This window comes from Pimephales promelas, chromosome 14 (assembly GCF_988280905.1).
Source record: "Pimephales promelas chromosome 14, fPimPro1.hap1.1, whole genome shotgun sequence".
Taxonomy (NCBI): domain Eukaryota; kingdom Metazoa; phylum Chordata; class Actinopteri; order Cypriniformes; family Leuciscidae; genus Pimephales; species Pimephales promelas.
In genome coordinates this window covers 18,855,649-18,870,894 of record NC_142782.1, presented here as the reverse complement: position 1 = coordinate 18,870,894, position 15,246 = coordinate 18,855,649, and the positions used below count along the sequence as shown (strand labels likewise).

General features: G+C 37.8%; 2 protein-coding genes across 4 annotated transcripts; one reads left to right on the top strand and one right to left on the bottom strand.

The window, feature by feature from the left end:
- Window positions 1-696: 696 nt before the first annotated feature.
- On the bottom strand, window positions 697-6,339 carry zbtb35 (zinc finger and BTB domain containing 35). Of its 3 annotated transcripts, none has more exons than XM_039680483.2 (7): window positions 6,202-6,339; window positions 5,401-5,554; window positions 5,167-5,268; window positions 3,301-3,445; window positions 2,500-3,188; window positions 2,275-2,405; window positions 697-1,592 (listed from the first exon to the last, which is right to left on the bottom strand). In XM_039680483.2, exons 2-7 carry the CDS (start codon window positions 5,522-5,524, stop codon window positions 1,089-1,091), a joined length of 1,695 nt encoding a protein of 564 aa, XP_039536417.2. In that variant the 5' UTR covers window positions 5,525-5,554; window positions 6,202-6,339; the 3' UTR covers window positions 697-1,088. The 3 variants fall into 3 exon arrangements, with proteins under 3 accessions (XP_039536417.2, XP_039536434.2, XP_039536425.2); XM_039680500.2 differs by having other exon boundaries at window positions 2,500-3,185; XM_039680491.2 differs by lacking the exon at window positions 6,202-6,339 and adding an exon at window positions 5,814-6,097.
- Window positions 6,340-10,426: 4,087 nt separating this feature from the next.
- Window positions 10,427-14,671, top strand: selenop (selenoprotein P). Its single transcript, XM_039680522.2, has 5 exons — window positions 10,427-10,516; window positions 11,257-11,484; window positions 11,659-11,868; window positions 11,961-12,078; window positions 13,598-14,671. The coding sequence occupies exons 2-5, from the start codon at window positions 11,282-11,284 to the stop codon at window positions 14,171-14,173; spliced, it is 1,107 nt and encodes a 368-aa protein (XP_039536456.2). The 5' UTR covers window positions 10,427-10,516; window positions 11,257-11,281; the 3' UTR covers window positions 14,174-14,671.
- The last annotated feature ends 575 nt before the right edge of the window (window positions 14,672-15,246 follow it).

The window sequence follows — 15,246 nt, the reverse complement described above, 5'->3', positions numbered from 1 at the left end:
ACATTTCTTAGACAGACCATAAAACATGGATCTTTTGAAATTGGTTAAAAATGTAAAATATGTAAAAAAAAAGTTACAAATGGACGGCTTTAGTTTTCTAAAAAAAACAACAAAAAACATTTAGCATTATCCTAACCAACGTATTAATTCAAAGTACCAATTGAATATTACTTTTGATGATCCTATAAACTAGCAGCATTCAAACCTTTTTATCCCACTAGCAGACAGCTATATGTTTGTTTGCATTTATTTATAAATAACCATTCAAACTATGTGAGAAAAACAGTAACATTTTAAAATAATCATTTTTTTTTTTTGGCTCCCCACTATGCAACACACTATTCAAACAAAAACAAAATAGGTCTTCCCGCTTGGTTGAAAATATAGACTGTAAAAAATAGGTTGAAAACCAGCGATCTTGAGGTTCCCTGGCAGCCGGGCCAATGCATCTCAGTTTAACCCATGTCTGCTTCAGCAGTAAAGAGTTGCTTCATGCCCTAATTATTAATGTCACTACTCAAAATAGGCGCAGAGTTTCAATATGCGACAACCCATTTCACAAGGTTGCAGACCTTCAGATTTCTCTCTCCTCTAGCATCTGCATGATCACTGTAATTCAGCACTGACTGAATAAGAAAAAAAAAAGATTAGAAACAACCCAGGACTGCATTTCTGTTTCTCTGGATTATTTGGGAACACATTTTGTACTTTTTTTATTTTATGAAAATAAGCTTCAGTTCTTACACACACTATAAACATACATCCAAAAACAAAAAAAAACAAAAAACATTTCTTCCACCCCAGAAACAGTCTTGGCGACGAGCACGATTCTTGAAATCAATTACATCTCTTACTATTCTTATCTACAACATACATTAAAAGCATGACTGAACCTGTGATCAGATTTATAGAGACACTTGCTTTCAGAGAATTGATAAGCAAAGCTGAAAGAAATTAAGCAGCTGATCCAGTTTTTGGATGACACTAGAAAGAACATTACTGTATAATTTTAAGGGCTGGGAAAGGAGAAAATGCCTGATTAATCTCCCCATTTCATTCTTTAATTGTCCATGCACAGCAGAAGCCTTTCATACATTTGCAATCTTTTCTTCTTTCAAACGGTCCATGGCGTCTTGTTTAACGTCACAGTCTGCTGGTTCTGCAACAGTCACCTGTTCTATTTGGATGTCCATCGCTTGCTCTTTCAATCGCTCACCATCTACTTGTAAAACCACTGTCTCTTCCACCTCACCTTCCGTCTGAGGCTTCTCTTCCTCCCCCACTAGAGTCTCCTCAACAGCAACAACATCCACCGGCTCCACAGTAACATGCTCCACCCTTATGCCATCCTCCAATATAACTCCCTCCTCATACTCTGCCATAGTCAAGACTGTGGTTGGGTCTGAAATCATGACTTCCTCTGTGACGATAACCTTCTCCTGTAAGTCGTGTTGTTCTTGCAGATGAGTATGGAGGTCTCTGGGTTGTGTGAACCACTGATCGCAGAGGGTGCAATGATTGGGTTTCTCACCCGTGTGGGTCACCAAATGGTCCTTGAACTGCTCCCAACTATTGAAAACACTGCTACAGACCTGAGGTGCAAAAAAAAAGATAAATGGAAATAGTGAATCGAAAAACAAGTGAATAGGCCTGCATGAAAAGCGACATAATGTAGTGCCATCCCATTATATAAAATCATGCATAAATCACACTTATGAGTGAAGCGCTGAACAGTTCTTGCACGGTAACAGCTCTTGCTCTGGTGTTTTTAGTGTCTGATAGAGGCTCAGATCACCAATAAATGCTGCTCTACAGTCTACACAAACTCATCTCGGCATGTTCTGTGAGTTTTGGTCACTTATAATTTGGGACGGCAACATGCATGCTTTTGGGAAGGCAATATGCATCAACTATCAACCCAAACACTTGTAATAAGTGCTTATAAATCAGTTGTCAACAATAGTTATGATTTAATAAAATAGTTATGATTAAATAATGATTTATTTATTTTTATTAAAATAAAATGTTTTTCTATTAAAATGGAGCTCTGACATTCAAAACGATGTAAATATAAATATTATCATTGTGATTTTCCAGTTGTACTCTCACTAAATTATATTTTCTTACACTGTAAAATATAATATTACACATTTTAAAGTACTGGGACAACCCAGAGAAATCCTAAATTGCCATTTTCATCATAAGTGAGTTCTTTTAGAAAATGTTGTATATTAAAATACATGTTTGGACAATATGTTATTGGTTAAAACCAACCTGGCATTCATAGAGCTTCTTTCGGCCTTTTTTGGCCCCAGAGCCATTTTGACACGCTGACATGTGGCACTTCAGCGTACTATTCCTGGCAAAACGTTCATGGCATTCTGGACACTCAAAGGGTTTCTCACCTACACATATGTGGATAAATGAAAAACTGATTAGACAATATTAAACTTGAATACATTTATTAAGATCCATTTAACCTTACAATAGCTCACAAACCTGTGTGCTTCCTTAAATGCTCTTTGAAATGTCCAAAATGATCGAACTGCTTTTCACAGTACTCGCAAACATGCACTTTCTTTTTCTGCCGTCGGGACTGTTCCTCTGCATCGAAATGAGAATTATTCAGGTGCTGTTTAAGGGCTCCTTCCCGAGCATATACTTTGCCGCAGTGCCTGCAAACAAAGCCCCTATCCGGGGTAGATGCGTGAGTCTTCATGTGCTGTTTGAGGTGGTAGTAGAGTTTGAAGCAGCGCTCACACTTGTCACAACGGAAAAGATTGTCCAGCTGAGAGATCTGGACCTCCACCACTTCAATATTCTCCAGCGTCTTGGAGGCAATCACAGCCTCTTCCGGCACAACTACTGTCTCATCCTCCTTTTTCATTACATGGAGTATCTGCTCTTCCTGTTGGTACTTGCTAGTGATATCAGCCAGCAAAGCCAACGCGGAGTCATCCGAAGACGGTTCGGTGGAACTCCTGGCAGCATCCACTACCTCCACCAGACCGCTTTCCTCTACCTCAATATGTTCCTCATCAACCTCCACCTCGATTTCAACAGATGCAGTCTCCACTGAAGGAAGAGTCTCAGTGATCACATTGAAGGTCTCTGCGATCTTCCTCTTCTTAGCCTTGCTCTTTCCAGCCAAGGCCTGGGGGGGGCTTACTGGGGTGGTACCATTCCTTCTAGGTGGGAGAAGAAAATGAACAGTTTAATAATCAACTACGGGATCAAATCAAGCAGAAGAACTTTTTTTTTTTTTTTTTTTTTTTTTGAGAAGTAGAATAGGCGAGTAACCTGTTGTTCAAGGCTTTAATTGCCTCCTGCATTTGAAGGTACTCTGCTGCTCTCCAGACATCACTGACTTCTTCCTCACCATCCACAGCTAATGTAGCCGTATAAGTGAATTCCATTAGGTGGCGGAAGGCAATGTTGCCAACACCTGTTCATTGCAACAGAAATATTCCCAGTAATTTTTATTATTTGAGCATATAACATTCTGGAGTAATTTTTTGATTTTTACTATCGGGGCTGTGGGTACGTAACGTGCAACAGCAGAAATGTGCATGTTTTGTCAACCGGTCCACTTGGAACCAAAAACATGAGGTCCAACCTGAGCGGATTCAGGTCTGATATTAGTAGCCTCTGGTTTCTGGTAAAACAAATGTGCTTTTACACAATGGTCCCAAGAACCTATAAACTAAATAGATTTTTAAATTTTATTTTTGCTAAAAATGAAAAAATTATATATATATATATATATATATATATATAAAATTTCATTTTTAGCAAAAATAGAATTTAAAAATCTATTCATTTTTCATTTTTAGCAAACATAGAATTTAAAAATCTATCTATCCATCTATCTATCTATAGATATAAATAAAAATCTGAATAAAAAAAGTATATATATATATATATATATATATATACATTATATATATATATAAATCTGAATTAAAAAAGGTTTCTCAAGGTCTAAAAACGTTGTTTTAGAAAACAGCAGACAAATGGCTCGTTTCCACTGAGCGGTACGGTACAGTACAGTACGGGTTGTGTCGGTAAACCATGTAAACCGGCAAAAACTACATTCTCGCCTGAAAAACTCTTAAAACTTTGTGACACAATAACAGTGGTTTTATTTCAACTGTATATTAAAAAATGGCACTTCTGATGCCCTTATAGCACGCGAAAGTGACGATACTCTGTCAACCAATCACCGTTCTGCAGTGAGTCTAGCTCCACCCTTTGGTGCCAAAAAGCCAAACCGTACCACAAATGGGTACCCTTCTGTTGGGGTACCTAGCGCAGTGGTATGGTACGGTTCGGCGTTTTTGGTACCATTTACAACTTTTGACAGTGGAAAAGGAAATAATTACCAAACTGTACCGTACCGTACCACTCAGTGGAAATGAGCCAAAACTGAATGCAAATTCACTCCTCTCTGACAGTAGGTGGCGCTTATGGAGATAAGAGAAAAGGAAAATGATAATTTTGATCAAAGTAATTGCAAATTTCTGTGCGCCTAGAGGCAGACAATGACATTCTGTGAATACAACTTAAGCTCCACAGCGCCACCCAGTGCATTTAGCTATAACTGTGAGTTTTAGTTTGCATGCTTAGGATTTCACTGAATTTACAGCCAGCAAAGCAACATATGTAGCAAAATTCAAATAGTATTTTTATTATGGAAATAACAATTACAGATCGAATATTCAACTATTCATGCACACAGCCCTAATTTCCAAACAGATTACATTTTGGGAAATTATTGCAATGCAGTTTGTGCATGTGCACAGGTACAAAATAGAGATTGGTCAAAATGAAACTAAAACCACCAATTCCTATTTACAGCCGGTCGAGCAGTGCATCTCTAGTCCTGGGTCAGACTCTGTTTATTCTTTTATAAAAATTATGTGAGTTTGGGTAAGAATTGATTTGAGGTGGCTCTTAGGACCCGAGAAGACCTCTACTGAACATTCTGCCAACAAGCAGAAAACTATACTGTGTTGCAGAAAGGCATTCCACTTTAGACTGATTTGCTGATTAAAACTGCCATCATCCAGGAAAAAAAAGGCTGCACACGGTAATAATATACTCTTCATTATGACAATAATATATAACCATTTTTGGTTATATACAATTGTATGTATTGTTAGGTACCTTCAATCTCCACTAGAGGCTCTTGAGTGAAGTCCTGGAAGAATTTGTGGAAAAACTGACTGCACGCAGCCAAAACAGCTTTGTGGGCCCTAAACTGATGTCCTGTTAAATAACCAGAAATCATCAGCACCACCGAACTTTTAATGTGCAACTTTTAATTTAACAGTATAATATTTAGCATAATTCATTTCAGAAAGGCATTAGGTTAAGAGGAACAGAGACTGGAAACCTTACCATCCACAATGAGAGTGATGTCTGTGAACTGATCCAGCTGACGCTGCTCATTCAGTTTGTCAAGCATCACTTTATAATGGGCTGGAAACTCATGCCCATAGTCAACATCTCCATCAACTGACATGGTTCAGCCCTTGCCCTGCGCATGCAAGTACTATGAAGAAGGGGGGGGAAACAGGATGGAATAAGAAAATTATTGATGTATAGTATTTATGTTATAATAATAACAATAAAGAAATGAGGATGCAAGTGACCACTTGGTAACAAAAGGAAATTACAATTAGTTTTTATTTTTGGCTACAAGATTAACTGTTATGTCAAAGCATTTTTAATGCAAGGCTATTTATCTGCAATCTTTAACATAATTATTTCATTCAACACTGATAAAGCTATTAGATAAATTAGGCACATACTTTGTAATGGCCCCTATGCCAACAGATCCATAGATTAGCGGGCATATCTAAGCAGAGTATGCCGAATAGGCGCGCCTTTCTACAGGGAGCTTCACTACGCAAGACTGTCAGCCAGCGGTTTTACTGCAGCAAAAGCCACGTACTTCAACATGCCAAGCGTATAGAGATCCCACAGAAATATACAAACGGCAAAAGAAGCACGCTGTGCAGGTCAGCTTCATGTTACTCGCACGCTGGGCCTGTGGCTGCTAACGCATTCGCCATTTGTTTTCTGGACCATTGTCGTTACGTCATCAAATCGCGCATTAAAATGGTATTTTAATCAGACAAATTCCCTTTCGGCTAAATAATGAGTGACGCCGGGCGTCTAACGCTCCGGAGAACTTACCCCTGGTGACGCTCTGATGCTTATTACGGTTGTTTATACGCGTTGGAGACGTGAAGCGATCAATGTGCTGTTTTTCCTCCGCTCGTCGAAAAAGGGCGGTCGTTCTACTCTGGCCTCGAGTTCCCATAAGCCCTTGCGGATGAGTTTTATCGCGCGAGGCTGATAGTTGGCGCTTACCAAAGCAATGGTGCCCAACAGCGAAGTATGGAAAATGTAAATACGATTCAGGTTCAGATTCAGATTCATTCTTTATTGCCCTCGATAGAAGAAATTTACCAGGAGCAACATTCAACACGCATAACATGCACACACCACGCATTATTTTGTACACATGATAAATAATAGACATATATGGTAGATGGTAAGTAGCCTAAATAATATTGGCTGGCATTGGCAACTTGATTAAAACAAAACACAAATTCTAAAAAAGAAAAACAAAACAAGTTATTTAGTCTATAATGTGCTCTATATTTTACAAACTAATTAAGCATTATATCCAATTAAAGCCTTCTACATAGACTACTCTTTCAGCCTCAAATTTTATTCATTTATTGATTGTTAATTGTGGGCTACAGCACAAGACAGGGAACAACCAAGACCAGATCTACAGGTTTTATGAAGGTATATTTTAGACTAAACCAAGTAAAAAAAAAAAAATAGAAAAAAAAATGAAGGGAGCACAATACGTTGACGTGTTGTCTGCATAGGGAGAAACACAATGAATTCTGTTTGCAACGATTTAGAGTTTGACTTCCAAAAGATATAATATTTTAATTTATTGGACCAAAAATAAGCTTGAATAGCTCAGCTTTCAACCACTAGAATAGTTTTTCAACAGAATTTATGTCTGTGTTTCTGGTGCAAATGTCTACAGATTCTTACATTAAGATTTATAAATGACATTAAAAAATGTCATTTATAAATGTAAGATTGATATATTTACATCAAATATTATTATTTTTACTTCTTCTGTGAAACTAAAGTTTATTAAAACATGAACAAACATCTGCCAATGGGCTCAGAAAAAAAAAATCTACTTAATTCAAACGAAGGTTTTCCCACGACAGCCTATGAAAAAAGGATAGGCTTATTTTGCAGTGAAACCTTGTCACAAATAGGCATTTTTGTTGGAGTGTGATTGTCATCCAATATAGTTGCTTCTGTTTAAAACACAAATAATTATAATAATAAAAATACACAGATTATCAGAATTTAAATTAAATCAGAATTTAAATTAAATCAGAGTTTATTTAAATGAAAATATTTATTCTGATCAGTTAATTGTTGAAAATGAATTGTAGTTATATGTTGTAATGTAATTTGCGAGAGAATTTTTTTCCCCAATTCATATATTACACAGAATTATTGATTGACAGACAAAGCTCTCCACTGCCCTCCTGAGGCGCGCTGTAATATATACTATAATACATATTACAGGTGTTATCTCAATCGTGCCTCAGAAGGGCAGTGGAGAGCTTTGTCTTTCAATCAATAATTCAGTGTAATATATGCATTGGGAAAAAATCTTTTTACATTTAGTCATTTTGCAAACGCCTTTATCCAAAGTAACTTAGAAATGAAAGGAAAGCAACATAAACAATCAAACTAACAATATGGATGGCAATATGCAATTGCTGTGCCTGTGACCAGTCCCAGTTAGCACAGTTTATGTGCATGTTTTATAGATGTAGAACAAGTGTTAGTATTAATGTGTCAATTGTTGAGAGCCATTTCTTAAAAGCAGCTGACTCAGTAGCTCGGGTTGAGTTAGGCAGGTTATTCCACCAGCTGGGAACTGTCAAGGTAAAGGTCCAGGAAAGTAATTTTGTGCTGTTCACTTGCAAACCACAAGCTTCTGGAGTACACATACGTCTAAAGTCGTTCGTTTAGGTATGGGGTGCAGAGCCTGTGGTTGTTCTGGTAAACATCAGTGCCTTAAATTTGATGCAAGCAGCATGTGATGACATGGAGATGGAGAAGTGGTCCAAGCACTGAGCCCTGAGGTATCTTCGTAGCTAGATGTTGCAACTTAGACACTTCACCCCTCCATGACACCCTGAAGAACCTATAAGAATTTGGAGTGTGGTTCCTTATGCTCATCTTCATGAAGGTTAACAGGAGGATCTGATGGTAAACTGTGTCAAAAGTAAGAAAGGCAGAGACTTGGTTAAACACATGTTTTTGCAATAAATGGAAGAAGGGAGACCAGATTTTAATTTTCTAGTGTTAGATTTAGTGTGGGTTTCTTAAGCATATGTCATTAAAACTGATAATTTTTAATGTAAAAGGGCTACATTTTGATTGAGCATGGAAAAAAAAAAACCTGTCAAATTAAATACAGTACAGCATAATCTTAATTCATATCTAATATCTTAAAGTGGAAAGTAATTCAACGCAACATTATTTAGTAAATTGATTTAAAAAAAAAAAACATTTAAAAGAAAAAAGTTCTATAGCACAGTTTGTACTGCAGCACCCTTGCTACAGTTTTGACAAAAGTTAGTTTGTTTTCTTTTAAATGGTTTATCATGCTTGTTATATAAATAATTAGAGTGGAAATCCATTTACTAAAGAATGTTAACTTAACTGACGACTTCATTTCCACTTTCAAACATGAAGCTATGACTTCCCTGTGACCCTAACCAAAGTTGCTTACGTACATAGGACATAAAGTGTCAAAAGATAATCTCTTGGAATAACTTAATTTGCTTAAACAGTTGTGTTGGGGGGGGGGGGGGGGGATATGTCTAAAGGTGTGTAGTCATGCCTTCATCTGTTAGGCTTGATACAAGTTTTTTATACATGTATGTTATGTTTTATGTTTTAGTTAACTGTGAAGCACTTTGGGCAACAATGTTGGTATTAAATGTGCTATTTAAATAAATAGTTTAAGAATACCATGTTTGGATGTTGCTAAATGTATCTATTAAAACTTGAAAACTATGAAATCAACCGATTGCCCATTTGACTTTAAGTATATTGTTTCTGTATTTTAAGTAAGTTTGAGGTTGGATCCCTACTAAGTTCCTTTGGAAGTGGGGAGAACTTTGTCTTCAGTAAACTCTCTGTCAACTGATTGAACTTCAACGTTGACTCATGTCCTCATTGAGCATAATGGTCTTAACTGCAATTCACATACCTAAAATCAAATAGATAAGACCATTTCTGAAGATGCCTTATATTTAATGTTCAGTTGTCGCACTATCCATTGATTTGGTTTATAATTGACTTATATTGTTGTCTGAGAATCAGTTAATCTTTTTCAGTTATTTCATAATACTTTTTTCAAGTTAACTATTAACTATTACCTGTCAGTAATCAGTAAATCTGTGTTAACTGAATCTAAAGTGCATCACGGTCAAACTCTCCTCCAAATCATGAGACCTGATAATAAAAATTAACTAAATGAAATTGATTATAAACCAGTCCAGATACAAGACCAACCTTGACACAATGTCAACCTTTCTTTGAGACTTTCTTTGAATGTTTGAAACAGATTGTATGTGCATATAAGTCCAATCAAATGTGTTTTATCATTGTTTCTTCTGTCTTACACAATTTCCGCTGCATGTTTATCAAAGATCAGCAAAGAGACAGGAAGATTCAAAGTTTCATCTCAGCAGGAAAAGTGCTGACACTAACCCAGCTGTGCACTGCTGCACAAACAAAAATTACAGGATGTTAAGAGAACCATGCAAATAAATCCACATTGATCATTGATTCTCTTCAAATGAATGCTTTAAAAATTGCGTTGTCCACAGTCCTCCGATACTCAGTTGGTTGTATTTTCTTTTCAGTGTTGCACCCAGCCCCCTCTTTCAGGCCTTATGGGTCCGGAAAAACAGAAGTCTGGAATGCAGTTCTTTAACTGTTTCCTCTCTGGACAGTTTTTAGCAAAAACAAAACATTTTTTTTTTCAGCTCAAAGTTCTGGCTTGTCCCTTCAAACACACACAGGGCAAAGGTCCCTCTGTCTCTGTTTCAAAAACTTGAATAGCTCACTTATTCAGCCAGGGCAAAAAAAAAAAAAAAATACACATATATATATATATATATATATATATATATATATATATATATATATATATATATATATATTTTTTTTTTTTTTTTTTTTTTGCTGATACGTGTAAACCCTGGGTTAATAAGTGAGCTATTCAAGTTTTTGAAACAGAGACAGCGGGACCTTTGCCCTGCTTTTAGTCAGGAAAAACAAGAGGAGTATAAATAGGAGGAGCCGTTTGGGAGCGAGCGTGTTGTTTTTGTCTAGAATCAGCTCAGAAAGCATCGCTTCTGAAGACTCTCAAGTAAAATAAGTAAGTGTGCACTCCTCAGTTATGAGATATCTTATTATTTTTGCTCTTTTTAGTTCTTTTGTAAAACAACATCTTTGCATTACTTATGCAGTTTTTAAACTTCAAATATGCTTAAAACTTAGATGCTTGAGGTTTTAAAATTTATATAAGAATGCATTATTTGCATATATGCATAATTAATTCAGGTTTGGAACAAATTGAGGGTGAGTAAATGATGACAACATTTTAATTTGTGGACTATGCTTTGCCATAATTACCATAATTACCATAAGTACAGGTACATAAATCTTATTTGGCTAAGGTTAACGATACGATTAGATATGTAATTGCTGAGTGGGAAGAAATGTTATTATGTGTGCACCAAAAGAAGTTATATTAAGTCAGTATTTTATACATTATGATGTATATTGATGTAACATTTTAATTTAAGAAATAAAATAAATAATAAAATATAGATAAATACAGTATATAACGTGTTATCTTCATATGTAAGTATATATGACATTTTAATATAAAAATAGATATAATATAACGTAATTAATAAAATAAAGTAATAAAATAATATAAAATATAAAAATATAAAACGCATCTTAAATGTTTGTTGCTGATTGTAAGGTTTGAATTGTATCTGCATTTTACAGTTCAAATGTCTGCTCTAGAGGACACCAAAATACCAAAGTATTTTTCTTTTGTTTCTTTTTTATGGATTTGAGGCATAAACTGTTGATATTTGTGTGTAGGTTAGTGGGATTGTTGTTTGGAGTCATGTGGAAGGCGCTCAGCCTTACCCTAGCTCTCTGCGTCCTGGCGGGCTGCAGCGCAGAGAGCGAGACAGATGGAGCCCGCTGTAAACTTCCTCCTCTGTGGAAGGTTGGGGAGGTGGAGCCCATGAAGAACGCTCATGGACATGTGACAGTGGTGGCTTACTTACAGGCCAGCTGACTGTTCTGCTTGGAGCAAGCATCAAAGTGAGTCCAGACTTTTCATTGCAATGATTAGGTATACAAACATTTTAAAATAGCAATATTTGAAAAATAACAAGTTTGATGAAACCATATCTGGTCACATTCTTGACAGTGTTTTCTCTGTACTGTTTACACAAAGTGTATTTATCTAATCTACGTTGTTGGATGTTCTTCAAGGCTTAATGACTTGCTCCTGAAGTTGGAGAACCAAGGTTATGTAAATATAACCTACATGGTGGTAAACAACCGAGATGAACGGTCCCAAAATCTGCACCACTTGCTCGAAGGAAGACTGTTAAATATCACCCTTTACGCCCAAGACCTCAGCCAGCCGGATGTCTGGCAGACCATGAATGTTGAGAAGGATGACATTTTGGTCTATGACAGGTTTAGCTCACAACTTATTCAGCTTAATTCACCCAATGAACATGATTACCATATTACTTTACCAATATACCACTAATACCGTTTTCTACCAGGTGTGGCCGACTCACTTACCATCTGTCTCTTCCATACACCATCCTGAGCCACCCATATGTGGAGGACGCTATAAGAAAAACCTATTGTGATGGTATTTGTGGAGAGTGCAACATAGAGGTAAATGTGATGACCCCCCCCCCCACACACACACACACATTACCATATTTTCATTGAAAAACATCTTGGTTATGTATGTAACCCATGTGACGACGAATGGGGTTTCACTTAGAAAGCCTATCAACTATAAAGTTGTTATAAAGCCCGTAACGTCTTACAAAACGAGCCAATGGCAAAGAAATGCCATGGGTTTGCGGAATTCGCATGACACAACTACACCCCACCTCGTGAGTATGAAAGGAGAACGCCGGCAATATGCAGATATGTTTCTTCGCTGAGGAGCCAAGACTGAGCACAGGCGATCTCCACAGTACAGCGGAAGTGGCAGGCAGATGTTTCGTTGTCACTCTGAGTTACATTGGAAGACGACAAATGGGGTTACCAGTCTAGGTGGAATATTTCAACTCCAGGGGTGGCAAGGTGGCTTGCTGAGGGAAAGAGAAAATACACATGTTGGAGTCGCCCAAAGGGGGGACTTTGCCAACGTGCAGGCAATAGACACTGGCGTTGACGTCAGAAGTGCTGGAGGAACTCAGGGCTTGAGAGAAGCTCACCTGAGGAAATATATAAGCAAGCGAAGACACCTAAGCGGGTCCTAGTACCGGCTGGTTGAAGCGAGTACATGGGAGAACACTGGGTCCACTCGGAGATTGTAGAATCTGGCGAATATGTTGGGTGTCGACCAGCCTGCAGCTCTGTAAGCGGGGTGTCATGCACTAAAGCCCAAGAACAGTCACACCTAGGGGGCATGGTTGACCTTGCTGCTGGTATGACAAAGCAATGGCGTCCACTATCCAGTGAGACAGCCTTTGCTTGGAGAGAGCCTTTCCCTTCAGCTTCCCACCATAAACAGACAAAAAGCTGGTCTGAGGTCCTGAAACACTGCGTTCTGTCTACATATGTGCAGTACTGGACAGAGCAGTGCCAAGGCTGGGCCCTGCTAAACCTTCTCCTTTCATACCCACAAGGTGGGGCAGAGTTGCGCCATGCAAATTCCGCAGACCCATGACGTTTCTTTACCATTGGCTCATTTTGTAAGTTTCGAAGTTGATAGGCTTTGTAAGCGTAACCTCATTCATCATCATCCGACGTAACGCCGAGTGACAACGAAAGGGAACTGCTATGCGCAGTACTTTTCTGCATTTTTATTTGGATATTATATATATATATTTTTTTTTTTCTTTATATAAGTTTTATGAATGTTTTTCTGAATATTTTTTGTAGGTGAGCCTATATTGTTATTGTCTTTCTGTTTTGCATAAAAAAGCATTACAAACCTTTTAATTTGACAAAAAGTGCTCTTGTAATGTTACAAAATTAGATATGAATATGTGCAAGCGAATGCTCAGGAAAAAAATCATCTCAAAATAATGTTTGTTTAGAAAAAAAAAAGAAAAAAAATCACACTAAGAAAAATAAAATATATTTTTTAAAGAATTGTTCACTAAAGGGATCTTTGGGGAACCAAAAATAGCTAAGAGGGCATACAGTCAATATGCCCTTTTCCTCTGATCATTAGAGTTCACTGCAACTTGAAGAGTGCAAGAAATCCACAGATGTGAATACACCAGCTGAGGAAGAACGGCCTCACCATCCCGATCATCACGAACACGGTCATCACGGTCATCACCACGGTAGCGCGGAAAGGCATAGGCATGGTGGCTCCCACCATCACCATCCTCACCATCACCACCACCACCACGGCCAACAACAGGTTGATGTGGGTCAGCAGATCCTGGCCCAGGTTGACTTTGGTCAAGTAGCCGTTAAACAACCAGTGATGAAACGACCTTGAGCCAAGGTCACTAAGTGAAAAGTCCAGTTCAGCTGACAGCAGGGGGCAGACTCTCCTGTGGCCAGCTGATGCTGACACTGACGACTGCTCTTTGGTGGGGAGGGAAGTGGGAAAGTGGCAGGCCTCTGACACTGTGAGGAGACTCTTCCAGCCTCCTGACACTGACAGGGCCTGAAGGTGGAGGACAACATCAGGGAGACCTGACAGTGACGTCCCGCCCACCCCACTGAATGAGAGCCGTCGCAATCAACCTGAGCCTGACCAGCAGGTGATGCTAGTTGAGTATGACAAGAGAAGTAAACAGGGCCGTTGCCTTGGTTACAAAATTGTCTAATCATTTATAGCTTCACGGAAACATCAGTGAGCCCGGCACTGCAGATCAGCGCTCTCGTTTTATCTACCAACTAGTATTTACACCTCAGCATGTTGCAGTACTGGTACTTTGCCTCACATTCTAAATGATTCGCAAATTGGTTCCTCTTATGGAAGCTAAACAATTCAATCTAAACAACCAAGTTTTTGATATTTTTCTGATTAAATCTGTCTTATAACAAACAAAACGATCTGACTTAGGTCCAGTGTCTGTTTTCTTCTGAGAGTGTGTCAGGTTCATCATGTTAGTGTCTTTTCACCTCTGGATGCTTTATATGGCATTGATGAAGGCAGGTGCAGAAACTATGTTCTAGTGGTGCCTGTCCGATGTAAGGCCATACAGAGCAGAGGGCAAAGATCACGTATAACATCCTGTAACCTTTGCTGTACCCAATCTAAGCTATGAAAAATCTATTTTGTCATTATTCTGGTATTCAAAAAGATGTTTTAGTTTTGCTGTGTGGAGATAGAGGTGGTAGTAGGTGGAGAGATTCTGATCATGAGAGTTTAAAACACTGTTGAGATACTTCATTTAAAGGTAATGGAGCACTTTATGATCGAAATCTGTTTTATTTTATTTACTAACACGAATGTTGTAAGCGGGTTGTAAAATGTATGCTCTGCATTACACAAATGTTAATGGATCATATTAGGGAAATTTACAAAATGTAACTTTTACTTCACATTTATTAGAGAGGAGTTTGGGAGGGAGTAACTGGACAAAGGTTGTCATTGTTATCTTGGGAAGGACTGTTTGAAACATTTTACATACTTAATGAAGGTTTTCTGGAAAATCACCTGGAAGACCCGAGAAATTGTATGAAAACTATGTTTGTGATGGTGCCAATGTCATATGAATGTGAAAAGCAACTGGAATGTAGAGGGGGAAAAAAACTCAGATAAACTCAAATAAAGTAAAAAATTAAATAACTTTGTTCATCCACTAACTTGGTCTCTGTAATTTTTATACTTACCAACCATTTCATTTCATTTATTATACA

Excerpts from the sequence above, each read along its gene's own strand:
- zbtb35 (XM_039680483.2), bottom strand. The coding sequence starts at position 5,524 with ATGTCAGTTGATGGAGATGTTGACTATGGGCATGAGTTTCCAGCCCAT. Across the intron at positions 3,189-3,300 it reads ATTAAAGCCTTGAACAACAG|AAGGAATGGTACCACCCCAG; the intron begins GTTACTCGCCTA and ends TCTCCCACCTAG. Across the intron at positions 1,593-2,274 it reads AGAAGCTCTATGAATGCCAG|GTCTGTAGCAGTGTTTTCAA; the intron begins GTTGGTTTTAAC and ends TTTGCACCTCAG.